The 26,628-nt window shown below is 54.0% G+C and overlaps 13 protein-coding genes across 13 annotated transcripts; 6 read left to right on the forward strand and 7 right to left on the reverse strand.

The window, feature by feature from the left end:
- Window positions 1–380: 380 nt before the first annotated feature.
- Window positions 381–2,215, forward strand: M409DRAFT_69116 (uncharacterized protein; the record flags this gene model as incomplete). Its single annotated transcript, XM_033818137.1, has 3 exons — window positions 381–649; window positions 703–1,366; window positions 2,198–2,215. The coding sequence occupies 3 exons, from the start codon at window positions 381–383 to the stop codon at window positions 2,213–2,215; spliced, it is 951 nt and encodes a 316-aa protein (XP_033663434.1).
- Window positions 2,216–2,403: 188 nt separating this feature from the next.
- M409DRAFT_27168 (uncharacterized protein) lies at window positions 2,404–3,198 on the reverse strand (the record flags this gene model as incomplete). The annotated part of the gene is made up of 1 exon (XM_033808451.1): window positions 2,404–3,198. The coding sequence occupies one exon, from the start codon at window positions 3,196–3,198 to the stop codon at window positions 2,404–2,406; it is 795 nt and encodes a 264-aa protein (XP_033663435.1).
- A 387-nt stretch (window positions 3,199–3,585) lies between these two features.
- M409DRAFT_27169 (uncharacterized protein) lies at window positions 3,586–4,427 on the reverse strand (the record flags this gene model as incomplete). Its single annotated transcript, XM_033808452.1, has 2 exons — window positions 3,586–4,306; window positions 4,360–4,427. The coding sequence occupies 2 exons, from the start codon at window positions 4,425–4,427 to the stop codon at window positions 3,586–3,588; spliced, it is 789 nt and encodes a 262-aa protein (XP_033663436.1).
- A 193-nt stretch (window positions 4,428–4,620) lies between these two features.
- Window positions 4,621–6,147, reverse strand: M409DRAFT_27170 (uncharacterized protein; the record flags this gene model as incomplete). The annotated part of the gene is made up of 1 exon (XM_033808453.1): window positions 4,621–6,147. One exon carries the CDS (start codon window positions 6,145–6,147, stop codon window positions 4,621–4,623), a length of 1,527 nt encoding a protein of 508 aa, XP_033663437.1.
- A 621-nt stretch (window positions 6,148–6,768) lies between these two features.
- On the reverse strand, window positions 6,769–7,855 carry M409DRAFT_69117 (uncharacterized protein; the record flags this gene model as incomplete). The annotated part of the gene is made up of 2 exons (XM_033818138.1): window positions 6,769–7,596; window positions 7,649–7,855. The coding sequence occupies 2 exons, from the start codon at window positions 7,853–7,855 to the stop codon at window positions 6,769–6,771; spliced, it is 1,035 nt and encodes a 344-aa protein (XP_033663438.1).
- Window positions 7,856–9,285: 1,430 nt separating this feature from the next.
- On the forward strand, window positions 9,286–10,988 carry M409DRAFT_69118 (uncharacterized protein; the record flags this gene model as incomplete). The annotated part of the gene is made up of 2 exons (XM_033818139.1): window positions 9,286–9,345; window positions 9,405–10,988. The coding sequence occupies 2 exons, from the start codon at window positions 9,286–9,288 to the stop codon at window positions 10,986–10,988; spliced, it is 1,644 nt and encodes a 547-aa protein (XP_033663439.1).
- A 1,659-nt stretch (window positions 10,989–12,647) lies between these two features.
- Window positions 12,648–14,141, forward strand: M409DRAFT_69119 (uncharacterized protein; the record flags this gene model as incomplete). Its single annotated transcript, XM_033818140.1, has 1 exon — window positions 12,648–14,141. One exon carries the CDS (start codon window positions 12,648–12,650, stop codon window positions 14,139–14,141), a length of 1,494 nt encoding a protein of 497 aa, XP_033663440.1.
- Window positions 14,142–14,464: 323 nt separating this feature from the next.
- Window positions 14,465–15,847, forward strand: M409DRAFT_27174 (uncharacterized protein; the record flags this gene model as incomplete). Its single annotated transcript, XM_033808454.1, has 5 exons — window positions 14,465–14,558; window positions 14,629–15,375; window positions 15,434–15,560; window positions 15,615–15,671; window positions 15,730–15,847. The coding sequence occupies 5 exons, from the start codon at window positions 14,465–14,467 to the stop codon at window positions 15,845–15,847; spliced, it is 1,143 nt and encodes a 380-aa protein (XP_033663441.1).
- Window positions 15,848–16,254: 407 nt separating this feature from the next.
- M409DRAFT_27175 (uncharacterized protein) lies at window positions 16,255–17,001 on the reverse strand (the record flags this gene model as incomplete). The annotated part of the gene is made up of 1 exon (XM_033808455.1): window positions 16,255–17,001. One exon carries the CDS (start codon window positions 16,999–17,001, stop codon window positions 16,255–16,257), a length of 747 nt encoding a protein of 248 aa, XP_033663442.1.
- A 619-nt stretch (window positions 17,002–17,620) lies between these two features.
- On the forward strand, window positions 17,621–18,115 carry M409DRAFT_27176 (uncharacterized protein; the record flags this gene model as incomplete). Its single annotated transcript, XM_033808456.1, has 2 exons — window positions 17,621–17,776; window positions 17,852–18,115. 2 exons carry the CDS (start codon window positions 17,621–17,623, stop codon window positions 18,113–18,115), a joined length of 420 nt encoding a protein of 139 aa, XP_033663443.1.
- Window positions 18,116–18,307: 192 nt separating this feature from the next.
- Window positions 18,308–21,813, reverse strand: M409DRAFT_27177 (uncharacterized protein; the record flags this gene model as incomplete). The annotated part of the gene is made up of 5 exons (XM_033808457.1): window positions 18,308–20,251; window positions 20,452–20,858; window positions 20,914–21,448; window positions 21,505–21,653; window positions 21,705–21,813. The coding sequence occupies 5 exons, from the start codon at window positions 21,811–21,813 to the stop codon at window positions 18,308–18,310; spliced, it is 3,144 nt and encodes a 1,047-aa protein (XP_033663444.1).
- A 2,194-nt stretch (window positions 21,814–24,007) lies between these two features.
- On the forward strand, window positions 24,008–25,581 carry M409DRAFT_69123 (uncharacterized protein; the record flags this gene model as incomplete). The annotated part of the gene is made up of 3 exons (XM_033818141.1): window positions 24,008–24,358; window positions 24,406–24,840; window positions 24,958–25,581. The coding sequence occupies 3 exons, from the start codon at window positions 24,008–24,010 to the stop codon at window positions 25,579–25,581; spliced, it is 1,410 nt and encodes a 469-aa protein (XP_033663445.1).
- A 129-nt stretch (window positions 25,582–25,710) lies between these two features.
- Window positions 25,711–26,301, reverse strand: M409DRAFT_27179 (uncharacterized protein; the record flags this gene model as incomplete). Its single annotated transcript, XM_033808458.1, has 1 exon — window positions 25,711–26,301. One exon carries the CDS (start codon window positions 26,299–26,301, stop codon window positions 25,711–25,713), a length of 591 nt encoding a protein of 196 aa, XP_033663446.1.
- Between the last annotated feature and the right edge of the window lie 327 nt (window positions 26,302–26,628).

Below are 26,628 nucleotides of genomic sequence, written 5' to 3' on the forward strand. Positions count from 1 at the left end.
GAAGGTTTGAGCGGTACCGATTGACAGGAATGGTGTACCTAGAATGTCTGCGAATGAGTGCTTCTGTAATGCGAATGAATGTACCGCGCTTGCTTGCTGTCCCGAACCGAGCTTCTCATGTCTACCTATTCTATCCTCCACCTTGCTCCTACATCCCACCTCATCTCTGAGCTTCTCCCTTCCGTGGCGATAGATACACCCTTCACGACCATGACATTTGGCTGTTTTATTCTCACGACCATGAGCGATTCACTTTTCCAGCCCCCACTCCCGCAACCCTCAGCCACGACGGCGTCCCAACTTCGACCTCACATCTTCAATACCCAACTCCCCAACCCATAAACCTCCCATCCGCCTCCCCTTCTCTCATATCCCCCATAATGCGCCTCATCAACACCCAAACCCTCACCCTCCACGACTTCACCGGCTCCAACACCCCCAAATACGCCATCCTCTCCCACCGCTGGACGGACGAAGAACTCTCCTTCAAAGAATTCTCCAAAGGCCGGTCGAAAGACAAGAAAGGTTATCGCAAGATTGTCGAGTTTTGTGAGTGTTTGAGAGGGTGGGAGAGGGAGTGGTGCTGGGTTGATACGGTTTGTATTGATAAGAGGAGTAGTGCGGAGTTGAGTGAGGCGATTAATTCTATGTAAATGGATCCCCTCTTCAGCGTTCATTGAGTGTATTAATGACGAGGCGCAGGTTCGAATGGTACAGGAAAGCGACAGAATGTTGGGTCTGGCTGCACGATGTCTCCAATGGCAGTGAGACGGGCTCTCCGGAAGATCTCCTTCAACAATTCAGCCAATCTTCGTGGTTCAAGAGAGGGTGGACGCTCCAGGAGCTCCTCGCACCACTCCAAGTCGTCTTTTGTTCGCGCGAGTGGCAGATTCTGGGCTGCAAGTATCTCGAGTACGACCGGTTCTCGAAACTGGCGACGCTGGGCGTGGACGCCGAACTCTGGGACCGGTTGCAAGAAGCCGCGATGTGGACGTCCGAGATTGTGCTTTGGGCCACCACGGACCGGACGGGGATTCCGAGTGAGGTCTTGCTCAACCCGGGCATGGTGCAGCGATTTTCGATTGCGCAGAGAATGAGCTGGGCTTCAGATCGTCAGACGACACGGGTCGAAGATGAAGCGTATTGCCTGCTTGGGCTCTTCAAGGTCAACATGCCCCTTCTCTACGGGGAGGGTCGCCGGGCATTCCAAAGACTGCAACAGGAAATCATCCGCTCCTCGCACGACGAATCCATCTATGCGTGGTCGACCGAAACCATCCCAGAGCAAACGGCATGGCATAGACACGGCCCCTTCTTCGCGATCCTGGCTCCATCCCCCGAAGACTTCGCCAGATCCGGGGACATCGTGCGCACGCTGGGAATTCAAAGATCCCCTTGGACGGTAACCCACCACGGCCTCGAAGTCCCCCTCGTCGCCGACAACGAGACCGGCGGCGTCGAGCTCCCCGGCTTCACCGTCATCCCTTCCGGCAACTGCTGGGAACAGATCAGCGTCCCCGGCGCGACCGAAGACACCGTCGCGATCTCCTTCCCCCTCGCATGCAAGCGCGAAAAGGAACCCGCCAGCGCGCCGTGCAAACTGATCATCACCCGACTCGGCTGCGGCCACTGGGGACGAATGATCACGGATAATTTAATCGGCCGCCGACCGATGATGTGGAAGCCTACGAATGTCAGGTTCGATAGGCAGAAGGTGTATATTCATACGGATGAGTGTGAGGATCTGGTGCATCTTGTACCGCTTTTGGGGTCGAAGTTTCTTTGATCTTGAGATTATGCGAGGCAGGGCTTCGGTTTGGATTGCGTGGGCGTAGGGTGGAGTTGAGGTCTCCTTGAGGAGGATACACTCAAGTATGAAAGAATGCTTTTACTGGACTCATCTGGAGACCCCTGCGCCCACGCGCTCATGCAGACGAGAGTCACTCCAGTGCGGTCGGTTAAGATCACGACATGCTGTGTAGGGAAAGGCGGGATGCAAGATAGGGGAAAGGAGTGAGTGATAGATTTGAGAGATGGATAGGAGGTTTACGGAGTGGGTGCTGGGGTATGATGTTGTTGAGACGGTGAGTTTGCGATGATGACGTGGCTTGAATGGTTGCTGATGTTCTGCGTAGGCGAAGAGGTAGGGTGCTGAGCTTGAAGGCGAGTCCCTGACGAATCTCGGGGTTCTGTAGAGGGAGTTGAGAGGCTGTGATGGAGCGTCTACAAAGGACTGGAGTCGAGCAAGACAGCATCTTAACCGGTCTCTATCGTCAAAATTACACGAGGTGAAGAACCCTCATATGACTGACCAAGAACATGAATCTCTCCCCACTTCATCGCATGCAGTTCCAAGACATATCTGACCATTTCTCAGCGCATTCTCCTCGACGTAACGTCAACTCACTCCTCACTCGCCCTCTTCCGCTTCGCCTTCACCTTCTTCACATCCTCCAACCAATCTTCATCATACTCCTCCCCAACCATATACTCCCGCCTCGCCTTCGTCCTCGTCTCCGAGCTCTGCCTCGGAAACACCTCCCTACAAGCGACATAGTCCGAAAACGCCTTCAACAAAGAAGCACTCAACCCCGGCGTCCCATCACTCGGCATGAGCTCCTTCGCTTTGAACCCCTTGTCCTGCGTCAGAATCACCACCTCTTCGGACAGCAGTCTCCGGAGAGGCGTATCGATGGGGCTGATCAGCAGCATCGTGTTGACGTGCACGGTGTCGTCTGGGAGGTGCTTCGTCCGGAAGTATCGCAGCAGCTTCGACATCACCGCGTTCTGCAGGCGGGGGATGCAGTACTTGTCGCCCAACACCCACGTCTTCACCCAGAGAATGATATCCTCTGGTGGTGTCGTCGTCGTCGCGGCGCTGGGTTCCTCTTGCTCTTCCGCGTGTCTCGGTAGACGCTTGTTGATGATCCAGAAGAGGAGCTGCTGCCACGCTTGTCTGTACTCGTTATCGTCGGGGAAGTTTAGGACGCCGGGCTCGTTGCCGCCGAGGGAGACTTGGTAGTCGAGCGCGCGGGCGAAGTAGGTCGAGGAGTTGACGAGCGTGCTCTCTTGCAGGAAGTAGGGCTTGACTTCGTGGCCGACGAAGATTTTGATCAGGCGTTGACGGATGGCCCACTTCATGAGGGATTCGACTTCGGCGGGCGGGTCGGCGGTCTTCTGGGGTGAGGTCGAGACCATGGTAGCGGTGAGGCTGTTAAGGTGGTTGGCGATGGATTTGTGAGCAGGGGGAGGTTCATGCAAAGTGAATTGAGGTCTGGGAGATGCGGTACGCTAGACCCTGATTTAGCGCAAACTTTAACTCGCGAAGTGAATGTTGAAGGGAAGGAGCGATGATGTAGCTGCTCCCTGCAGCAACACTACTCTGTATCTCAAGACGAAGTACGAGCGATGGTACACAATTAATTCTTGCACACTTTGAGAGAGGAGGAAATAATGTGTTGAGAGCCCTCCAGGCCTTTCAGGTTGACCGAACAACCTTTGGGGAGAATCTAATCAGTTTCTTCTTGAAATCACATGCTCTCTGGCCTCTACCAGCTTTACGTCTTCGTGCTCGTTTCCTATCATCTATTGTCCTTCAAACTCGCCCAGCCAGTGAATCATTGGAGGGCAGCCCACGAGATACTCCCCCCACGCTCTGAATCTGGCATCTGGATCTTTGCGGTGGTTGCGCACGTATGTCTTGTTGTTCTTCATGTAGTCGTGATACGCATCGAGCAGTGACGCACTCAAGCCGGGGACCCCATCACTTGCGATCAAATGCTCTGTTTTCAATGAGCACTCCGAAGGACCCTCTTCGTAAAGGCCGCGAATGGTTTCCTCTGCCACCAATCTCCGCAGCCGACTGTCAACAGGACTGATGCGCAGCATCTCGTTGGCCATCGCAGCATCACTGTCCATGTTGGCCAAAAACGTCCCATCAAAGTACCGAAGCATCTCCAGCATCACCGTGTCTTGCAGTTCATGAACCAGATACTTGTCCGCGAGTACCCACATTCGAATCCAAGGCTCCGTGGCCTCGGGCTGGGGATTTCCGTCATCCTGCACGGTCAAGCAAGGAGGAAGACGTTGAGTCATGAGCCAGAAAAGTAGTATCTCCCATGTCTCTTTGAAATCATCATCTTCTGGAAACCTCAGAACTCCCGGCTGAGATGTGCCCATTGAGTCTTCGTGCTTGAGGGCTTTGACGAAGTATTCGGAGGCGTTCACGAGCGTCGTTTCGGACATGACATATGGCTCGGTGATATCGCCGATGAAGATCTTGATGAGACGCTGAGATTTGAGCTGCCTGATGCAAAAGCTGTCAGCGGATGATGACAACGCTGGCCGTCCCAGTCTGACCTCATGAGCGGCTCAACGCCCTCCGGATGCTCAGCACCGGTGTCCTGGCAATGGAAGCAGTCATCCATGTTGTACGGGATGTGCTGCGGGTGATGGAAAGAATTGTGGTCGAGCGTGCGAAGATGAAGTCGGGTCAAGCGGCGGTTGCTTCGCTTAGCGCGAAGTTTGTCGACGAAGTGAAAGTCGAAGGGAAGGTGCGACTGGCGACCCAACACATGATGATCGCCACAAACGCCAAATCCCTCATAGAGAAGATCTTTTTCAAGGCCTGGAATCCTCCCAAACCCCTTTCCCATCCAGAAACACCTCCCTGGCCACATCCTCCTTAAACTGCTCCGTCGCACACAACTCCGTCCAATCATGAAAAACCAGATCCTGATCTTTCGCCCCGACCTTCTCAAGATGCGGACTCCAATACCTCTGTTGGTTGCCCTCGTCATCGATAAGCACAGCAAGAGGCGCGCTGGGAATCAGCGCAAAAGCGTCGAGCAGTTGCCGGCCATATGGCTGAAACCACATCTTCTCGAACCAAGTGCTGGATAGCTCCTTGTCTGCTTTGCGACCGCGCTGGACGAGCGCTGGGACGATATTGGCGTGGACGCCGGCGAGGAGGGGTACTTCGGACCAGGGGGTGTTTGGTAGCGCGCCGGAGGCTTCGAATGTCCAGAATGGTGGTGTGGAGATGGCGATGTCGTCTGGCACGGAGAGCCTCTTGTCTCCTTCTCCGTTATGCTTCACCCAGTCCACTCCTTCTAACTTCTCATCTGCCGCATAGGCTAGTTCTCGACCAAAGTCGAGCATGATGCCGAAGTCCTCCTCGCGTTCTTCAGGAGTCTCGTCAGCCTCCGACTTCCGCATAGTCCCTCGACGCATTTCTTGTTCGCCTAAGATCTGCGCAAATATCCTGTTCTCGTCAATCACCGACTCACTCTCTGCAAGCCGCTCTGCTTCTTGTCTTGCCCGCTGCCACAGAGATCGAATATCCCTCAGCGGTCCCATCACTATATTCGTGCTCAGATAGTGCAGAGAGCCATCTTCAGCAGCAGCAGCCAAACAGCCGCTTTGGTTCTCCGCAGTCAATTGACAGTCCTTCTCACTTGAAAACACAATCTTCGTCTCCAAGCCCTGCGTCCCTCCGACTTTGTTCGAGAACAACTCCTCAATCTGGCGGTCGCCCCTCCGGCGGATCTTGTGATATCTCGAAAGCAAGACATCAGATCTCACTTGAAACCAGGCATTCACATTCCCAACGATAGCCACCGGGTCATCTTCGCGCTCCGGTGGCATTCTCTCAAGCCACTCCGTAGTTGTTCGCAGCTTCAAGAGGGTAGGATCCTCTGTTGCATCACCATTCCAGTCCCAGTTGATCAGCCATGGCGTAGGCAGATTGAGCACCGCCGCGCTGAGCAGAGTTTTGCAAAAGTTCGCCGAGCTTTGAGTCGTGGGCAGAACGATGTGAAAATAGTAGTCCGTCTGATGAGGTGGTTCCTCAGGCGGCGCTGGCTCTGGCGGCGGCCTCTTTCTCGAAGGCAGCAGTAAAGCAACCGCGAGCAATGCAACGCCTATGAGTGCGAGGACAAGCCAGAAAAGTCTTGATCGTCCATTCAAAAGATTCGCAGGTGTCCTATTGGGTAATGGTTCATCTTTCTCCTCGTCCGGCAGCAGGGCGATGGCATCCTCGTCCTCGTCGGTGGGTTCGGCATTCCGCTGCTTGGTAGACAACGTGGGCAGACGCGCCTGAGCGATGACCTCGCGAAGGGAAGTCGGCATCTTCAGAAAAGCCTTCATCTTGATCGTATCATCCCTGGTCGCCGGGTTGGGAGTATATCGAAACAGCAGTAGTGACAGGAAAGTAGAACCTTGGAAGCGGAAGACCGCGCGTGGTTGAGGCGTCTCGTCGTCTCAGAATCCGCGGAAAGAGCACAGCGACCGACTGACCAGGATCCTTGTCCAACGCCAAGCACGCCGTCTATTCGCCCTGAACAATCGAATTACATCTGCACATGGTTGCACACGGGTTTCGCAAACCTTCAGCTTTCGTGAGAAATGTCTTGCCCCAGCCTCCTTTTCGCTGGCGTACGCGCGCATGTCACGAGGGATCCGACTGGCCAAGACCTGCAGGAGCCACAATGATCCGGGATCCGAAAGTTTAGACGAAGTGGCTTGGCTCTCTCTTTCTGATTTCATCAGCCCAGCCCAGCGGTGGCATATGTATGGAGGATGTACGCGTAGGATTGTGCATGCATATGATTCTCCAAATATCGTGCCAAGAAGTGGAAGGATTGGAAATGACAGCATGTCCTTCGTGTCCTTCGTGTTGGCACTTAAGCTAAAAGGTGAATGTAGGGCTGAGTGTGGGAAGTGTTTGATGAGTACATGACAATCGTGCATTCATGCTTCTATACGTGTCTATGTCGTCGAAGCGGCCTTTTTCCGGTCCAGCTCGACTTTGCTGTAGTATGCCGCTCCTGCCACTGCAACCAACATGCCCAATCCGTTCAGAGGTGCAATGACCACGTCGAAGAGAACAATTCCCAGCAGTATCGTCAATGTTTGTTTGACGTTCCCACACACCGACATTGTCAATGCTCCTGCCACCTTATTCGCCTGGAACGATACCAAGTTCAATCCAAATGCCATGGTTGCATTCACACCAATGGAACAGAGCAGGCCAGTCGTGAAGATGCCTCCCGAAGCTGACGCTTGCAATTTCGTGATTTCACCGGATCCAGCAGCGTAGAACAGGCATTGTATCGCCGCCAAGGGCGACATGCGGAATAGCACTTCCATTGCCGACAGTTTCAAGGATCCCGTCATGAGCCGATTTGTAGCCACGGTCTTGACCGAAGCTAGAAAGACGCCAAGCAGCGTCAGCAGGAAGCCTGCAAGAGTGAAGTAGTAGTCGCCAAAGGTCGCGAGTCCAACGCCGATAATGAGGGGTATCATGGAGATGTACGTCTGTGTCGAGTATGTGCGACTGTACATTAGTCGGTAGATGAGGATCGTGACAACCGGGCAGGTGGATCGCATGACCTGATGAAAGGGGACCGAGACGAGAGCCAGGGATACATTGCTAATAGCAATGTTGAGGGTGAAGAGTGAGCTGAAGGCGACGAGGGTGAGGTTCTCACGCAGCGAGAGCTTGGAGAGTTTGAGCTGTCCTGTAGCAAGGAGGATGGTACAGCCAATGGAGGTGGAGAACGTGTGGGAGAACGTGAGCAGCCAAGGGAAAGACGCCTACCGTTGGGATTAGCATCAGCCTGACAGTCGAAGAAGGGGAGCAACCTACACTCCTCAAGAGCGCTTTGTTGGAGAGAGTCACGCCCAAGTTCAAAAGAAAGTACAAGCCCAGATACGTGAGCTTCTTGCTGGTGGACACTGTGTATTCGGCAGGTTGTGAGGTTGGTGGTGTGGCCTTCTGAGCTTCCAGGTCCTCTGGTGTTTGAAGCAGCTCGTCGTCTTCCTCGTTAATGGCGCTCAATTCGGAGGAATCCATGGATTGTATAGAGAAGCGCACCGCCTTCTTCTCGTCCACGATAGGTTCATGCGAGTCGTAGTCGGTTGGATCCTGCAGACGCGGAGAGTTGATGTCCGGGGAGAAGTAGTACAGAGCGCGGAAGTCATCGCTAGAAGTCATTGCTGTTGGGCGGTAAAGACTGACAGAGGATGTGGAGATCCTCCAAAGGGCCAAGAGCTGCAACGCTTACGGCGGAAGGTCGAGCAGGGATGGGGAGTGCGAGGTGGTTCAAAGGCTTGTCATGCCACTCACCACGATCGGGAGGACGGGTGCGTAGATATGTGAGATACGAGGTGCGCTGGCCGCCGCTCCATGTGCGGAAGGGGGTTGTTAGGCGGTGGCTAGCGCCGCTGAGCACACGCCTCAAAGACATATCATCTCGGACCTGCAGTAGTTTGGTGCGGATGGCGCGAGAGGGAGCTGATTGCACGCCACCCAAAGCTACCGTGGAGGCGTGTTCCGACGCGCCTTGCATCGGGTGGTTGGCCGCTGGTATGGCTGTTGTACGACCGCCCATAACACTCTTCCACATGTACGGCCATGCTCAAGAGAGACAAAGCACAGCTCGGTGAGAGCTGAGGTCTGCAGTGTGGAGCGTACCAAACACGCTGTTGCTGTTGTTCGGCTGCTTCGGCCCGAAGGCTGCTTGGCCGGTCGCAAGATCCGCCGCTTTCAAGCAGGCCGATCCATCCTTCTTCGTGTTTTCCACGATTAGTCACTTACTAATGTTGAGTGTCAACTGTGTCCGATGCCTCTCCGTACTATGGGTGGCCTCACCGCTGCAGATTGCACGTCGGCCCCAGTTGCGGCCTCTGGACCACGCCAAATGATCAGCCTTGGCAGTTGATATCTCCGGCCTCGCCCCACTTCAGCCTTCGACCTGAGTACTGTACTAATCCATCGTGGTGCGCTGCATGAGCCTATGACATGCGCAGAAATACCCCTTAGTTTCCGTGAGCCTTTCAACAGTCGCTACTCCTTGGCCCAAAGCCTCTGGCCCCAACAATTAGAAAAACCGCCAGTGCCGGACCCCTGACTTGGCCTGGCCAATCCACGTTCAACGGTAGCGACACCTTCGACAACTCCTCAGGCACTCATCAAGTGCACAGCGCCGTCACCTGGACTTCGCATCACGCGCCTGTCTGCCTCGCGCCATCACACACGTCTATAGGCCCTGGCAAACTCGACCTTGTGCTTGTATTTTGGCGAGGTGGCAACCCAAAGTTCGACCGGCCAAATCCCTTGATCCTGCAACACACGTGCACCCCGCGGACGTGGAGGTTGGCTCAATAATATTCCACTGGTCTGGAAAAAACGGTGCACCTTTGCAGACAATTTGTCTTTTACTTCGAGGCACTCGCGTGACAGTCAAACATCCTCACAGCGCATCAGAGTAAAACAGACAGAACATGGGCAGCATCTCTCCCCGGCCGGTCAAGAAGATCTGCTGCATCGGCGCAGGATATGTCGTAAGTGTTGCCCGATACCCACCGCTCTTCAACCAGCTGCTCACATGTGATCTTGACAGGGTGGACCAACCAGCGCGGTCATTGCGCAACACAATCCAGACGTCGCAGTGACTGTGGTTGATCTAAGTGAGGCGCGGATTGCCGCGTGGAAGTCAACGGCGCTGCCCATTTATGAGCCTGGACTGTACGAGGTTGTTGAGCTTGCCAGAGATGGCACCGACGGCAGAACCCCGAACTTTCACTTTTCCACGGATATATCTAGGACGATCGACGAGGCCGACCTGATTTTGATCGCTGTCAACACACCCACCAAGACTGTAGGATTGGGCGCTGGTGGCGCATCGGATCTGGCTTATGTTGAGTCTGCTGCGAGACACATTGCTGAGGTCGCCACCAGCGACAAGATCATCGTCGAAAAGTCGACTGTCCCCTGTGGAACTGCTGATAGCATTCGGGAAATCTTGGATGCCCATGCCTCACCAGATGTACACTTCGACATTCTCTCCAACCCTGAATTCTTGGCCGAGGGCACCGCCATCAACGACTTACAGAAACCGGACCGCATTCTGATTGGATCACTGGCGGATGACAGAGGACGACATGCCGCAGGTGCCCTTGCGCAGGTGTACGGCTCGTGGGTGCCGCAAGAACGAATCATCACCATCAACCTGTGGTCGTCAGAGCTTGCCAAGCTCGCTGCAAACTGCATGCTGGCACAGAGGATCTCGAGCATCAACTCGCTTAGTGCCATATGTGAGGCGACCGGGGCAAACATTGAGGAGTTGGCGTTCGCAGTCGGTCTCGACACTAGGATTGGCCCCAAGATGTTGAAGTCTTCGGCTGGATTCGGTGGTTCATGCTTCAAGAAGGATGTTCTGTCCCTGGCCTATATCGCGGAAACCTTACATCTACCAGAAGTCTCGGCATACTGGAAGTCTGTGGTCGACATCAACGAATACCAGAAGGAACGTTTTGCCAAGCGCATCACCAAGCGTCTGTACAACACCTTGCGATTGAAGAAGATCGCAATCCTTGGATTTGCCTACAAGAAGAACACGGGCGACACTCGAGAGAGTGCGGCCATCACTATTGTGGGACAATTAATCGCCGAAGGTGCTCGAATCGCAATCTATGACCCTCAAGTATCCGAGCAGCAAATCCGACAAGATCTCACGTACGAACACCCAGCAGAGGTTGTGAAGAAGCAGGTTGAAGTGTTCGGAGATGCCATCTCGGCCTGCGCAGATGCGAGCGCAGTGGTCATTCTCACCGAATGGGACGAGTTCAAGACCGACCAAACTCCTGACATCAATTCCATGGACAGCGCTGTGCGAAAGCAGCTCGTCGAGAGGACTCGTCGGTCGCACTCAGCTTCAAGCTCAGAAGGCGACGCAGACTTCCGTGACAGCGGCTTCGTCACTCCCGCACCCTCATCATCCGACAGCAACCCCATCTCAGCAGTTGTGAGCGAAGAATCACGTCCAGCCGACAAGCGCGTGGACTGGGTACGGATCGCCAGCTCGATGAAGCGACCGAGACTTGTATTCGACGGCAGGAATGTAGTCGATGCACCCAAGCTGGCTTCGTTGGGGTTCACAGTGGAAGACATTGGAAAGCCGGGCAGCCGACCTCGTAGGTGGTAATCGGCATACCTTTGGATCTGGTTCTGCTTATTAGGGGGAAAGGGCGGTCTGAATCGTACCTCGCACACGCACACGACACACGACTTTGGCGCGAAATCTCGCTGCTGATGAAGGAAATAAAGGTGCAGAGCGTGACGATCTCTCAGATGCTCTGGCGAAGGCCGCGTGGCACTCAGACGCCACTGCCGAAGCCAGCCATTCTGGAAAGGGTAGATGATGCGACTTTTGGATAATGTGTATAGAGCAGAAGAAACAGGAATGGTTGCTTGGAGATGTGATGAAGTTCAAACATCAGTACAAAGTATACCACACGTGCTCCATTTCAGCCACATACATCAAGCCTTGAATGGATCGAAAGGCTAGAAAAAAAGGTTGTTGCGACTTCACGTCTTGCCGGTGTCGCTTCGCGGTATAGTCGCGTGACTAAACAGGCACCGCTTCGAACTCCATCACGACAGACGTGAGTGTTGATATCGGACAATCTCGCCAAGAGATATCGCACATTCCAGACGAGTCTCTTCTCTTGCTCCACTTCTTTCGCCGAGTGCGATCGGATATGCACAGATGAAACCGGGTTCTTCGTTGGCTTCTAATCGAGCACACTACTGCGGTTCCACTTGGTCTTTTCATTCAAGCAATGCTGCATACAGCCCTACCCGAGGAAGAGTCTCCCTGTGGTCACGAACGGGATGATGCTCTTCCGATCCTTGCACGCCCGTCAACCGGCCATCCGCGGACTTGGCCGGCTGGTGGTTTGTTATCAAAAGAGGCGGGGAGAGGAGATGGTGACATGAGGAATCCTACGTATGTGTAGCGTGACTAATCTTTTATCGCTGCACACCCCGTGTATGTGCAGAAGAGAAACGAAAATAGAATGCGAAAGAGCGAAAAATGCTTGCCTTTGATCGGGAAGTGGGTAAAGTGGTGGCAAGTTCAACAAAACGGGTACGGTCCTTGGTTGGTCACTGCTTGCGGGTGGGATTCTCTTGGGCACTTCTTGGCTGCCCGACACTTTGATGGAGCTTGCAACCAACCTGGCAAGCCAAGCCCGAGGGGGTGCGAGCGAAACACGAACTGCGAAACGCTGCTGCTCGTCTTTGCTGGCCGTTCATTCGTTGACTACTACTGCGCACACGAAGAGGAGTGTGTTGGCGTGGGCTGTGTCTCTTTCTCGCATGCTGCCCTTTCTACGCTTGATGCAGGGCTGACGAGACTGTGCTTCGCTCGACCAACAAGAACCGCACACGAGAACACGCGGAAGTCACTCGTTTTTGATCCATCCCAGCTCGGAAACGCCGGGGGAGGAACACACGAAGGGGGGAAGGAGTCGGTCTGTTATATGGGGTTACTCTGGGGGAGCGCGGAGAGAGTCTTACTGTCATTCACCAAATCGAATCCAGCCGAGGGTCCCCAAGAACGGTTTGAGGCGGTTTGAACACGCGTCAGCGGTGGAACGGCACTTGGTGTTGTGCTACCACACACTCGCTATACAGCCGCAGCCCTCGACATCATCCTTCGCTTTACTTGCGACAAGCCCACCCGAGTCTAGCGAGCGATAAGGCATGCTGACGACGAGGCCGAGAAGGTAGCGAGATTGCAACGTCACCCACAACTTCAACGTCAGTCCGTACCTTCCATGACGGGAAGAATACACACAGGATGTACCCTCCACGACGCCTCGCCTTCCTTGCGGCCGGCGGCTTCATATTGCTAGTCTTCTTAGCGGCATATCACTTCACCAGCAGCGGTAGATCATCACCCTCGCCAGAGACTGGCAACTTCTACAGCTTCCGACATAACAAGCATGATGAGAGGCAGTTCCACCTCATCCTGCCAGCGACAGGTCCCAACTTGGATTTCTGCAAACTACTCCTCTCAGCGGGGATTTTAGGCTACCCCGAACCTATCTTCGTGGGCTGGGATGGACGAGGCGTGTACAATGGCACGGAGACCCACCTCTTCAAGATTACAGAGACCTTGACGTATCTACGATCACTACCGACCAGCGCGGATAAGGACATGGTCTTGATCTTAGACGCTTACGACATATGGCTTCAACTCCGCCCGGAAGTGCTCATATCGCGCTACTACGACGTGATCCGCAAGAACGACGCCCGTCTCCGAGACGAGGGCATCCTGGGGAAAGACCACGGCGGCGGCGAAGTCAAGCACAGCCTCATCTTCGGCCCGGACAAGATCTTCTGGCCGCAAGGACCTGGTGATCCGGCGGTTTGGGCGGTGCCGCAGTCCTACCTTCCGCCGAATTCTTTCGGTCCGGAGACGGATACGAATATGTTGACCGTGCGACCGCGCTGGCTGAATTCGGGGACGATCATGGGTCCTGCGAAGGAGATGAGGGAGATGTTCAGCGCCACGATGGATATGCTCTCGAGACAGTATGATTCTGGGTGGGAGTTCCACGGTAGCGATCAGTACTACTTCGCCGAGGTGTGGGCGGAGCAGGAGATCAACAGGATGAAGTTGAAGAATGATGGAGAAGTCGACATGCCTGATTACGGCGACGACGTCGAGGTTATCGTGCCGCAGATTCCCGAGGGGAAGAAGACGGAGTATGGGATCTGTCTGGATTACGAAATGGATCTCTTCCAGACGGCTGCGGCGTTCGAGTTCCACGTCCTGTGGATGAGGTTCAACGGGTCAAGTCCTGCGGATGGAAACGCCCCTCCCAGGATCGATCAATGGACATTAAGAGAGGATGTAGAGCGGAGCGAAGGCCCCTTCGCCGCCAGCCCCAAAGACTTCCCCGACCAAAAGCCCTGGAAAGACATGATGCTCGGCGCCAACTCCATCACGCATTCCCCCTTTGGCCTCTTCCACGTCACGGGCGACAAGACGGTCCGAGACCGCTGGTGGCCGAGGATGTGGTTCCATCCGCACGGCGAAGCGCTCATGAAGGCGTCGAAGAGGAAGCAGGGTAAAAGCAAAGGGCCGGCTACGCTGGCTGAAGTGGATGGCGTGAGATGGCAGCAGGCGAGACCGGATGGGAAGACGACGCCCATGGGGCCTGGGAAGGATGGAAAAGGTGGTGCGTGGCGGGACGATGGGGTTTATATTCCTTGGAAGGAGATGTGTGCGCCTTTTGAGGGGGATGGGCAGGGGTTGTATGTGAGGGAGTGGAAGGGGGAGTTGTGATTCGAGTCAATGTCCGTGTTGGTTTTTTGATGCGTTCGAAGCGTTTGCGTGGTCTGGCGTGAGGGCGATGTCTTCACGGGGTTGTCCTGGGTAGAGAAGATCAAAGGGCAGAGACATGTATGGCAAGTTTGCAACTTGGTCAAAAATCGGCTGACTTGAAAGCCAACTGACAAAATCGAGCACTTGACGCCGAGCAGCTGAACAAAACGCCTGCTATAGTCACCCCAGTACACAACACAAGCCCTCGAATCCAGAACCTGCCCGCACACTCCATATCTACTTCACATCTCACTATACGGCGACATCAACACCTCCGCCCAGTCATGGTTTTGCAGAACAACGTCATATCCGACAAAGACAAAGCTCACCAGCCTGACGAGCGATGGACGAAGTTTGCCGATCCAAACGTCCTCGCAGGTACGCTCTACTACCACCACGGCGCACCAGAGCAAGCCTGACATAACCCCTTTGTCTATAATCCCCCAAGGAACCCGCGTCCTCGACACGGTCCCGCACGGAGCGAGTGTCTGGTCTCGAACCGCCAGAATCGACACTGAACAGGCCGATGGAAGCCAGCGGTCGTTCTTCATAAGGTTATCTGAACCCACACCCCATGTAAATTGCAATGCCTCGAATGCTTACTGCAGAGTCAACCCACAGCTCACTTCCGGCTCCATGGGACGAGCCATGGTCGCCGGCGAGCTCGAGTCGGTGAGGCTCCTACACGGTTATCTTCCTCACTCAACGCCCGCCCCCATCGCGAGCGGTGTCTACGCCTCCGACGCAAGCATCCACTTCTTCCTCTGCGAGTTCGTCGCCATGATCGACGAGCTGCCCGATGTGCATCGCTTTGCCGCGAAAATCGCCCACCTGCACACCGTATCCGCCTCCCCCGATGGACGATACGGATTCCCCGTGCCGAACTATCTGGGCCGAATGGCGCAGTATACGACGTGGACTGACTCCTGGGAGGTGTTCGTCACCAATTACATGAGAGATCTGATGCGGACGATTGAAGCGGCCCAAGACCCCGGGCGGGAGTTCAGAAACCTGTTCGACCAGGTCGTGGAAAAGGTCATCCCGCGCCTGCTGCGGCCGCTGGAGTCCGGCGGGCGAAGCATCACACCCTGCCTGGTTCATGGGGATCTGTATACAGGGAATGTCTCCGTGGTGGACTGGGAGGCTTTGGAGCCCGTTGTCTACGATGCGACGTGCTTGTATGCTCATAATGAATGTGGGTATTTCGTCCTTCTTGGCCTCTTCGTGCCATTCAGACTGATAATGAGGAAAAGGGGATCTTGCTCCTTGGGGTCTTGCACGACATCGACTCGGGAGGGCATATCTGGAGGCATATTGCGGGTATTTCCCTATCTCTGCACCTGAGGCGGACTTCGAGGATCGTAATGCCTTGTATATTCTGTAAGTCGAAATGTTCGAATTCCGTGAGCGGCTGGCTTACATGTGTATGAAAAGGCGATGGGAGATGAAAGGCCTCGCCATATATCCCGGAGATATGCGCTACAGATCCTAGTAAGCATATCTGCAGCAGGGTCTTTGATGTGAACGCCTTGCTGAACATCCTCGATAGCTCGATGGAGGCCATGAGAAGATTGGTCGAAAAGTTTCCCGAGGGCTATGAGGGTTGGGCCAGGGAGCAGGGCGAGACACCGGCACCAGCATCACAGCCTCGGTCCGAACGGTCCTAGCAGGCAGAGGATGCCCACTTTCTCTAGTATTGACATTACTCCAGTATTTTATAGACGGCTCAAGGTCTTTTATTGGTTTGGTCATGGAGTATCTTCTTTGTCTTCATCAAATACCTGTAGCACAAGCAATCTCGAGGTCGTCTAGAACTCAAGTTCGCTTGACATACGCTACTTGATGGCAGAACGCTCCCGAAGCCCGAGACAGTTCTCTGTTCTACGCCATCAAGATAGAGCCCGCTGGTGGGTGTGCAGACGACGAGCGGATCCAAGTCGATGCGGTGGCCCTCGCTGTTTTGTCCACCTTCAAGTCGTGTCGTCGGGCTTCGCGTAGCCATGATCTCGACACCAAGACCCTCTCATTGCCGTCGAGTGTGAAGCTTGCTCGCCGTTCAATGAGCACCGTCTCATCAATCCAGCGCCTCCGCCAACGTAATCAAACTAAACCTCAACTCCCCACCACCCGCCTCCTCCTCCCTCTTCAAGAACGCCTTCACCCCCTTCTCCAACGCCTCCGGCCCCAACACATCCTCCCCCTCCGGCAAACTCCCCCGATTCAACGGCCCCTTCCGCCGCCCATCCATCTCCCACAAATCCCCCTTCGCACTCTTGACAAAACACACATAATGCAAATCCACACTCTCGTCCGCGCTCGGTGCCGCGCTATCTCCCGTCTGCGCCGCCGCCTGATGCGCCGTCTCCAGCGCCTCCGTCTCCTCCAGCAACGCCGCCCGCTCGCGCGGCTTCAGCGGCACCGCCTTCCGTATCAACTCGTCCAGCGCACTTCCCGCCCGCACCTGTTTCCTCGCCTCCCCATTGCTCACCCCATGCAACAGCCCAATCAGCCCGCACGCGTTCCCGATCGTCTGCTTGTACCACACCACTTCTTCGCTGTCCCCGCTGCCTTCGTACTCGGTTTTGGAGGCGTCTTCCTCGTGTCGGAATTTCTCGTAGGTTTGGGAGACGGGGAAGACGAGGAGGAGGGCGTGGGCGGGACGAGGGACGAAGGAGAGGAGGTCCGGGTCGGAGATGCTGTAGACGTCGTGGAATTGGAGGGTCGGAGAGAGGCCGAGGGTGTGGAGGAGGGTGGTCATTACTTCGGGGTTGTTTTCGAGGGGGATGAAGCGTTTCGGGGGTTTTACGGTGGCGGTGGCCATTTTCGTGGGCTTGAGGAGCTGGCGGTGGCGAGTTGTTGGAGGAAACAAGTGGGTGGTTGGTGTTTGTTTGAAGGAAGGTAGGTGGATGTGCAGTGCAGGGAGCTTCCAGGCAGCTTTGGCGATGATGCAATCGGCAGCTGCAAGGGACCAGCCCACTTCGCTCCAAACATTCACTTACCACTCCACTAACAACTCTATCACATGCGCAACTACGAATGTATGCAATTGCTCTCTCTCTCCCCCCGACTTTTTACAAGCGACTATGCTGCTAGTCGCAGCCCAAGCCGCTTAGACAGCTTGGGAGTAATGGGGATAGATATGCCTCTTTGACCGGAGCGAGGGGGGTAAGGATACATCGATTGTTGTATCTCCATCCTTCAGAAGACTGAGCTTCCTTACCCCTCATGACCTGGAGCAGGAACAGCTCACGATCAACTCATCGGATAAGTGCCATGACATCGAGACGAGGCATGAGGAAGATCTCTGATCTTTCTAATCTGAACTGGGAGGGGTAAGCGTAAGGTGTAGTAATGGCAAGAGCCATATATTTTCGTACTTCACACATGTTCCTAGCACATATCCCACCCACCTCCTCAGGCTTCCGAAGACGTCAGCAACAATGGTTCAACAACGCGCCTCCGTCCTCAAATTCAGCATGCTCATCAAACGCCGCCAGGACATGAGCGAAGAAGAGTTCCACAAGTACTGGACGGAAATCCACGCTCCCATCGTCGAGAAATGGCTCGCGAAGCATGGGGTTATTCGATACGTTCAGGTAAAGTCCCATGCCTCCTCCGAGACACTTCCACCTCTTCTTTCCCTCTTGCTCTTGGTTGATTGTACATTGTAGTACCACACCCCGACCCAAACGAAAACGCAATCCACCGAAGTCTGGACGGGACTCGGCGGATCGAATGTGCTGCAGTTTGATGGACATGTGGAGCTCACGGTGCCGAATGTGGAATGTCTGAAGAAGGCCCTTGAGGATCCCTATTATGAAAGCGACGTGTTGCCGGATGAGGGCAAATTCATCGATGCGGCGAATTCGTACAGGACATGTGGGTGGGAGGAGGTGAAGATTGAGGTGGGGAATGTGGTCAGGGGGACGCAGTGATCGTGAATTGGATTGCGGTGGTCGTTAATCGTGTCTCTGTATCTACCCTCCTCCTGCTGGTCAAAGTGAAACTTATAGAACTGCCATATACCCGACTTTTCATAAGCGACTACGCTACGAACTGCCCTTCAGACTGCTTGATAGGCGTGGAAGTAATGGGGATGAATACCACTTTCAGCGGAACACCGACCATTAATCGAAGACGTCCACGGCGTATCGATCCCCCCTGAGATCCTGCCACCATTTTAACGCTTCTTCGTAGGTCGTTGGCTCCCCATCCTTCTCACCCTGCTCGCAGACGATCTTGGCCACTGCCTCTGAGATCCCCTGTCCGATCTTGCTGCTCCCACAGACATACGCCCTAGCACCTTGCTGGTCGAAAAGGCGAGAAACGAGCTCTCTCTCCGACCACAGTCGATCTTGAACGTACTTGCAGCCTTTCGTGAGCTCAGACTGTCGACTGTACGCGGGGAAGACTTTGACGACTCCTTGGGCTTCCCATTCAGCGAATTCTTTAGCGAAGACCATATCGCTTTCGCCGCGACATCCGACGAAGAGCACAGCTTCGCCCACCTCCTTTCCGGACGCTTTCTTCGCAGCTCGTTCTTGGACGAAGCCACGGAAGGGGGCGACTCCTGAACCCGCGCAGGCCATGATTAGGGGGATAGTGTCGTCCAGGGGTAGACGGAACGCATTCGAGCACTGCTTGACCGCGATCTGAATTGTTGAGCCGGGTTCCAGATCTTTGAGATAGGTCGTTGCCGCGCCAAGATGCTTCTCTGTCTCCAGCACGCTAAAGGTGATACTGGCCGTGGAGGGGTCTGCCAGGGATGACGAGGATATGCTATATTGGCGGAGTCGTAACGCCGGTAGCATCGCCAGGAATGTTGGGAAAGGAAGCTTTATCTCCGGATATCTCTCCAGAATATCGATGACTGAGCCACTCATGCTCTCGTCTTCCAACCTGTTCTCTGTGCATTTGGAGAGAATCTCCTTGTTTCTGCGAGTCGCCGGCATGCTTAGCTCGACGTATGAGGCGAGGACTGCTGCTACGGATAGCTCTGTGTTGGCCGGGATGGTGGCATGCGTCCCATCTGTGATCGTCATGGCAGCGTCCCAAGGCAAGGAGAAGCGGCGTAATACCCTCGATATGGTGTGAGTATGATTGACTGGTAACACGGCCAGATAATCCCCAGCTTCATAGCGCATATCGGTCGGTAGTTGGAGGACCAGATGCCTCTTCTCCGGTGTCCTCTTCTCCGGGGCATCCGTCCCTGCAATTCGCTCATTGCTAACAACCTTGGAATGGTGCATGTGGTTGTAGCGGAGATGACCAGATCGAGCGTTGGTCGATACCTGGACATTGAAGCTTGCGGATAAAGGCGACGAGGCCTCCTCGTTACCTGCAGAGAGCTTGTCGGCTAGGACGTCCATCCACGCATCGAAGTCATCGAAGATGGCGCCTTTAGATACATCAGTCTCGCCGCGAGGTGCAAAGAGCGTGGCGCCCTTCTTGACAAGAAGCTCCTCGATCGTGGCTGGGACTTTTTGATAGGTGGAAACCCAATCTCGGTGGCCGCAACCAAAGACCGCGAAGCTGGCCTTGGACAAGTCCGAGTTGGTGGACTTCAACCATTCCATGAAGATCTTGGCGTTATCGGGAGGTAGACCTTCGTACGAAGACGCAATGATCACGACAGGGTGGTCGGTGGGGAAGTTGTCCACCGCTTCATCCAGCGTCCGGATATCGGGCTTGAATCCTCGTCCTCGAGCAGCAGAGCCGAGCGTATGAGCGAGACCTTCGCATGTGCCGGCAGACGAACCGAATAGGATCGTGATGGGCTTTCCATCGCCATTCGTCGTTGATGCTGCACTGGGTGCATGTACTACGTCTCCATTTACAGGCGCGCCCGAATGCAGCTTCTGCGGGAGCTTAACAGGATCAATTCCTGCCCTCAGACTGGCCTTGATTTGGAGTCCTAACGGTTTCTGCGTAAGAGTCTCGTGGATACGCAGTTGATAGCTAGGATCAGTGAATCGCAAGTTGAAGTTTTGCAGGATCATGGTCATGGCGAGAATGGCCTCCTGCCAGGCGAACGGGCGTCCAATGCAGGCCCTTGCCCCGTTTCCGAAAGGCTAACAAATGAATTAGTCCAGAGTACTCGCAAGAAATATCTTCTTTCCTTCTTGTAACGTTCAAAGTGGAACATTATCCCCAAAACTCGCGAGCTGTCCAAGCTCTTGATCGTTTTCTAGAATGTTTGGACAGGTCGAAAGTTTTGGGGATAACAATGCAATTCGTTCCACTTTGAGCGGAACAACAAGGGTACATGTACTTCACTTGCCTTCCAAGCCCCATGTCGCAACCGTCGGAACTTCTCATCCAGCATGCGTTCCGGCTTGTATTCCGTGGCATCCTCCCCGAAGACGCTTGGGTCCTTCTGGCTCTTGGTGAACTGGCAGTAGATAGTAGCGTCAGCAGGGATGACATATTTGCCCTTTAAGATCACAGATTCTTTCGTGCCGCGTTTCGGTGTGACCGCAATGGAAGGCACTGTCGGAGTAAGACGAAGGGTCTCCCGCAATACTGCTTCAATGTATGGCAGCTTTGACATGTGCTGGAATTGGATTGGACCACTTCCAACCACTGTGTCGACCTCCTGCTGTGCTTTCTGTAGAGCTTCCGGGTTCTTGAGAAGGTTGTATATCGTGAACGATAGAAGTCCAGAAGTAGTCTCGTGTCCTAACACGTTGTCAATTGTATCATGTATGAAATCTTGGGCTTGATCAAATCTTACCAGCAATGAGGAAAGTGATCATATTATCTATGACACACTCCTCTGTGAGTTGCTGTCCAGTCTTGGGATCTTTACCGTATAACATGGCGTTCAACAAGTCTTTCTTGTCCGTGGGGTTCGCCCGTCGATTATCGATGCACTCCTGCGCTGTCGATCTCAGAAGTTCGATATCTCGTCGATACTTTTTCTCGAGACCTGGGTTTAGTAGTGTCTCGACGGCGGTCCTATCGCTCCTCAGACCAGATTCGGTGAGAAAGTCCGCCATGGCGTCAATGAAAGGGTGCATGTCTTCACGATAGAAGGAGTTGATGCGCATCCCCGCAGCGCAGAGTGCGACGGTATCGAAAGCAAGGCGAGTAGTGTCGTCGGTGATCTGGATGGGTGTATCATGATCAATCCTCGCCCACTTTGACACTAGCTGGCTGGCTATATCGTGCATTTCGTTGAAAATGTCCTTGATGGAGATGGGACCAAACGCGGGCATCAACATGCGATGGGCTATACCCCAGTTTGGTTCATCGTTGTGCGCGGTGAACTACGAAAGACCACGTTAGCAAGGTCAGCAGAGCTTTCACGGACAGAACTCCATACCAGGCCATCGTGGACGCCATTTCTGACCTCAACGAGAGTCTCTTCAACCTTCTTCTCGAACCGGGTCTCATCGCATACTTCTTCAACGAGATCGACTGATGAAATGAAGTAGGCTTCGTTCCCGAAGAACTTCAGGCTATAAATCTCGCCTGCAAATCATTAGCCACGAGCAAAGATAAGACGGAGGATATCAGTCTGACCATATTTATCGGCAAGGTCGTCTAGACTCTTGATGGAGTTGGTCGGATCGACATCGAAAAGATTGCCCACTATTGGGTATCCCGGAGGCCGGGGAATGGTGGATGACATTGTGTTGTGATGTATGCTGCTGTGATGATAGCCGACTTCATCTTGCACGCACTGTCGTCTCTTTAGTATGTCTCTTACAATCGTGCTTGTTGGCATTGAGGCTCAAGGCTGTGATGCTATACTGGCTTGGCACAGCCCCTACGAAGCCAGAGTCCGTGGAAAGCGCGGAGGAAGCAACGCGCGCGCAGCCCTGCCACGAGCAGGCATTTCTCGTTGCTGAACGAAGTCCGAGCAACTGCTTGGACTCATGGATACAACATTGTTAGATGTTGGTCCAGTCTACGATATGCATGCTCTCTCCGTGGCATCGATCTGCCAGAGCAGGATTCCGAGGGGTGTTGCCACCAGAGAGTGGTTGGAACGTGCAGAGCTGCAAAGACCCTCTCGTCATCAAGACAAGGTAGAGCTGTCTGTTGCTAGATCCTGTGTTGGAAAGGCTTTTCTTGTGAGGGTAAGTCCAACTGTCGTCACTCGCAGTCTCTTGAGCATGGCATTTTGTCCCTGGGTCCTTTGGCTTTACAAGCGTTTGACGAGACATATGCACCCTCCACTTCCACTGCGCACAGCACTTGATGACTGGCTCATGGCAGACCGTCCGACGGTATCAATGCACTATAGACAGTCGGCTCGAGGTGCAAATAAGGACAATAAGCGAGGTCATTCACTCCCCTCGCATCCCGCGGGGACGGTCTGCTTTTGCTCTGTACTTAACAGAGCTTCTCGCACTCACTTTGAATATACTACTTTGTCCTGCACTGCCTCATTGGCCTTGTCATATGGCTGCATTACTGACAGCGGTTCCAGGGCCTCTAGATCAAGGGAACAACGAGCGGTCATGTCCGGCTCCGGGAAAAACCAGACCATTGTCATGAGAGTTCACGACCCCAAGTAGTTGGATGCCAGGCTGCAAAGTTGTGGGAGTTGCTGTTGTTCCGCCCAAAAATGGATGGGCATGAGACGCAGAAGCAGGGACGATGCTGTACGGGAACGAGGAGAAGATTGGGGTCGGGATTCGGCGTGGCACGGACCACCAGAAGGCCAGCCCTTCTCCGACGACACCTTCATCTTCACCTCACTCCATCTCAGTATTATTCCCTGCACCACTCATCGCCAAACTGGACCAACTGCCAAGAGACTTCCTATTTCTGGACTCTTCGTAGACCTGATACCGACACCATCCCAGGATTCCCAGCGCCGAAGAGTGGACAGGCAACAACTTGAACTGCCCTTGCTGACATCGGGAGACGGCCAGACAATCAGTCAGCTGGGTGAGTAATGACAGGACAAGCATTCCTTCGCAAGCATCTCCCAAAACCCGCGGCCCTCCTCCAAGTCCGCTGCTAAGACGAGATCGCGAGGTGGCGTCACATCTGCCGTAACGAAGAACTCTGCTGTGTCTTGGCCCTTTCGCTCACGAGGCCACGACGAGCACTCCTCTCGCCTGTAACAATTCTCTGGTCCCTTCGATAGCCACATGCGCGATCATCATGGACGGTGAACGACCTATGTCTGTGATACCCAAGGCGGTGGGTGATTGCTGAGCTGCTTTTGGATGCGTACAAAAGCTGACGGCGAGAAGTGCGCAAATTGTAGAATCCGCAAAGTGCGTTGACCAGATCCTGTCCTCTCTGCAGATGATTGACGGCTGTGGTGTCAGATCAAATGTAGTCGCCAATTTCCCTGCTCGAGTTGCGAGGCGTCTGGCATTCAATGTCAGATTTCCTCCGCCAAGACCCAAGTTCGCTCTGCTCCGGCTCGTAGGCCAGCAGCTGTTGGAGAGTATGTTGATGTTTTGATTTGACGATTCCACCCCGCTAAGACGACATACAGGAAAGATGATATCAAATTGCTTTCCCAGAACATCGAGGAGATCAGGCAATCTGTTCAACATCTGCTGACGTTGAGCGAGCGTCGAACTTCTACAGCTTCTCCAAAATCGCTCCCAGGGCCGGAGGTAGAACAGTCCGCCTCAAGTGACAGTCCTCACTCGGTATTTGAAGGTGTATCTTCTTTTGCTAATCAGGCAATCGATGCTGGCGAGGCATCTCAAATCTTCGCCCGAGACCAGGCACAGTTGGCTGCTGCTCAAGATGGCCTCAGGTCGTTGCGTGATCTCGTGCATACAAGTAGCTCTGCCACAACGGGGAGCTCTCCGAAAGAAAGCAAACGCAAGATCTCAAAAACGGCGACTAACATGGACCTGCCACCCACAGACTTTGTGGTCCAGCTTTTGAAAGTCTTCAAGATGGAGCCCTCGTTATCACTCCTTGCGTATGGATTTGGGACTATCTCCGATCTCGAGAGGCTGTGTCAGGCAGCTTACTTTCCCACTGAGCCCATCTCACTCGGACAGCTCGCCACCATGCATGGGATCATGGTGTTCCTGCTCAGAGAGTGGGTCCTTCGGCCGGGAATGCCTTTCCCAGAACAATTTGACTATGCTGAGATCATGTCTTTGTGCGAGAAGAACTTCGAATCAGCCATAAAGACATACGAAGTATTTGCAAACCCTACTCTGGACAACACAAAAGCTCTCAGGATTGCGGTGCGTGTGTCTGTTATCTGAAGAAAGCACGTCTGACAGACTTTTAGGCAACATGGGGACAAGATAGGACAGACGTCAACACATGCTGGATGAACACTAGCTGTGCTGCACGACATGCTCTCAGTCTAGGACTTCATCGCAAGGCGTCCTATGCCGACCTGACGGCAGAAGATGCCAACAATAGACGTCGGCTGTTTTGGTCGATTTACACCCACGACAAATCGGTGTCCTTGACACTCGGGCAATCGCCAACCATCCAAGATGATGATATTGATGTCGAGATGTTTGACGCATCGCCCGACCCCAGGTTTGCGCCCTGGGACCATGCTAATCAAGCTTTCTACAATATGGCCAAGATCGAAGGCATGATCTACACTCGTTTGTACACCGCGGCTGCGCTCAGGAAAACGAACGAAGAGCGTCTTGCTATCGCAGCAGAGCTAGAGCAGAGCTTGAAGAACTGGTGGCAGCAATACATGCCTGTAAGCTGATATACCGCAAGGTTGAACTGTTGTTACTGACCAAAAGCCTTACAGTCAGAAGTACCGGACTGCTATAGACTGGAATACTTCAAAACTATATACATTGTGCCTACCAAGGTTGTTTGGTACTCCTTGATATCCACGATCCATCGCGGCACCTATGCGACCAGCGCCTCGCCTGGAACCATCACGCCTGCATGCTATCAAGCAGCTTGCCGGAGCATTGAATGCCATCTCGAAGCGCTCGACCATACTCGCGGATTTGTCAACGGAGAAATGGTCCACGTCTATCTAAGCTGGAACCTTTTATACGGCACCTTCACACCCATCATCGTTGTCTTCTTGCACGTCATATCCTCATTCGACGGCCGCGACCTCGAGCTTCTCTTGCAGTTCTACAACTCTCTCGAGAACCTGCCAGATTCATCTGAAGGAACGACCCGCTTTCGAAACGCGTGCGCAATCTTCTGCTCCGTTGCCAAGGCATATGTCGGTACGAATGCCATGGTACCGAGTACTGCACCTGTACAGACCGAAGCCATTGTGCGGAGAGAAGACATCCAGCAAGCCTTTGATCCTGCTCAGATGACCGGATACAGCAACGCGGCTCAAAACTCTGCGCTCAATTGGGGCCAGTTCGACCCTTCCAATTTGGACGGCATGTACACCTTTGTCGACAACTGGATGGATGGGACCCAGCAGAGTATCGACTTTTTGAACATGGATCTGAGCAATATGTAGTGCTTGGCAACAGTCATCGGGCGGTCTGCATGCATACCCTCGTTGTTCCCCACTACTCCTAGCCCGTCTGAGCAGCTCGGAGTGCAGTCGGCAACGCAGATGCTTGTGAAACTTCTGAGAGATGGCAGTTCAATGCGTTCCACTTTGACGGGAACGAGAGCAATGAGGGCATACTCCCCAAACAGACTTCTGTTCCTCCAGTTCACGCATGTCCTTTTCGTCGCCCAATCGAATCGGCCGATTTTCCGCCCATCTCGCAAATTCCTCAAGTGCGATGGCAAAAGAACACCCAAGAACCGGCCCGAGAGTCAACTTCACCCTCTTGATCCTCAGCAACTGTTCCACATTGAAATGGCCAGCCGTGATGGCTTGGTTGAACCATCGAATGAGCAAGTCTCGCTGACATGGGTACGAGAAGTTGCCACGCCTGGGCCCTGCGAGCTCGATCATGGCGTCGCAGGTGTTGGGTAAAAAGTCAAGGTATGTGTGCGTGAGGACTTCCGCGGCTAAATAGGCAATCGTCGTGGCGGCGAAAAGGCAGCTCATCCAGAGAAATAGACGTGGTGGGGGAGATGCCAGATCCCAGTGGTACTTGGCTGCCAGGACCATAATGAAGAGTCCGATAATGAAGCATCCGAGCATGGTGAATGCGCGGTACTTTTCTGCGGTCTCGAGGTTGGCGTATGAGTACCAGCCGGCGATTGAAGGTGATGGGTCCATGATGATGGTCTCGATGGCGAACTTTCGCTAGGCGTGGTCGGTTTCAAGAGGGAGTGTATCGCAAGCGATGTTGCTGGTGATGGCGCTGATGAACAGAAGAGAAAGAAGAAAGCGACCAGTAAGGCTTTTAAATGCGCAAGAAATTGTTTACAGGCTTTCGCAGTACCGCAATGCGTGCCCGTGCGAGCCACTAAAGTAGCGTATAAATAATGCCAGGTGAAGCTTGGCAGCAACGAAATGTGGTCGCGCGAATCACTGCCATCAGAAAAGTAATACTGTCAGCCAACCAATCGAATACTCCCAGACTTTGGGTTGCCCAAGCCCTTT

This window comes from Zasmidium cellare (assembly GCF_010093935.1).
Source record: "Zasmidium cellare ATCC 36951 unplaced genomic scaffold M409scaffold_35, whole genome shotgun sequence".
NCBI classification, from domain to species: Eukaryota; Fungi; Ascomycota; class Dothideomycetes; order Mycosphaerellales; family Mycosphaerellaceae; genus Zasmidium; species Zasmidium cellare.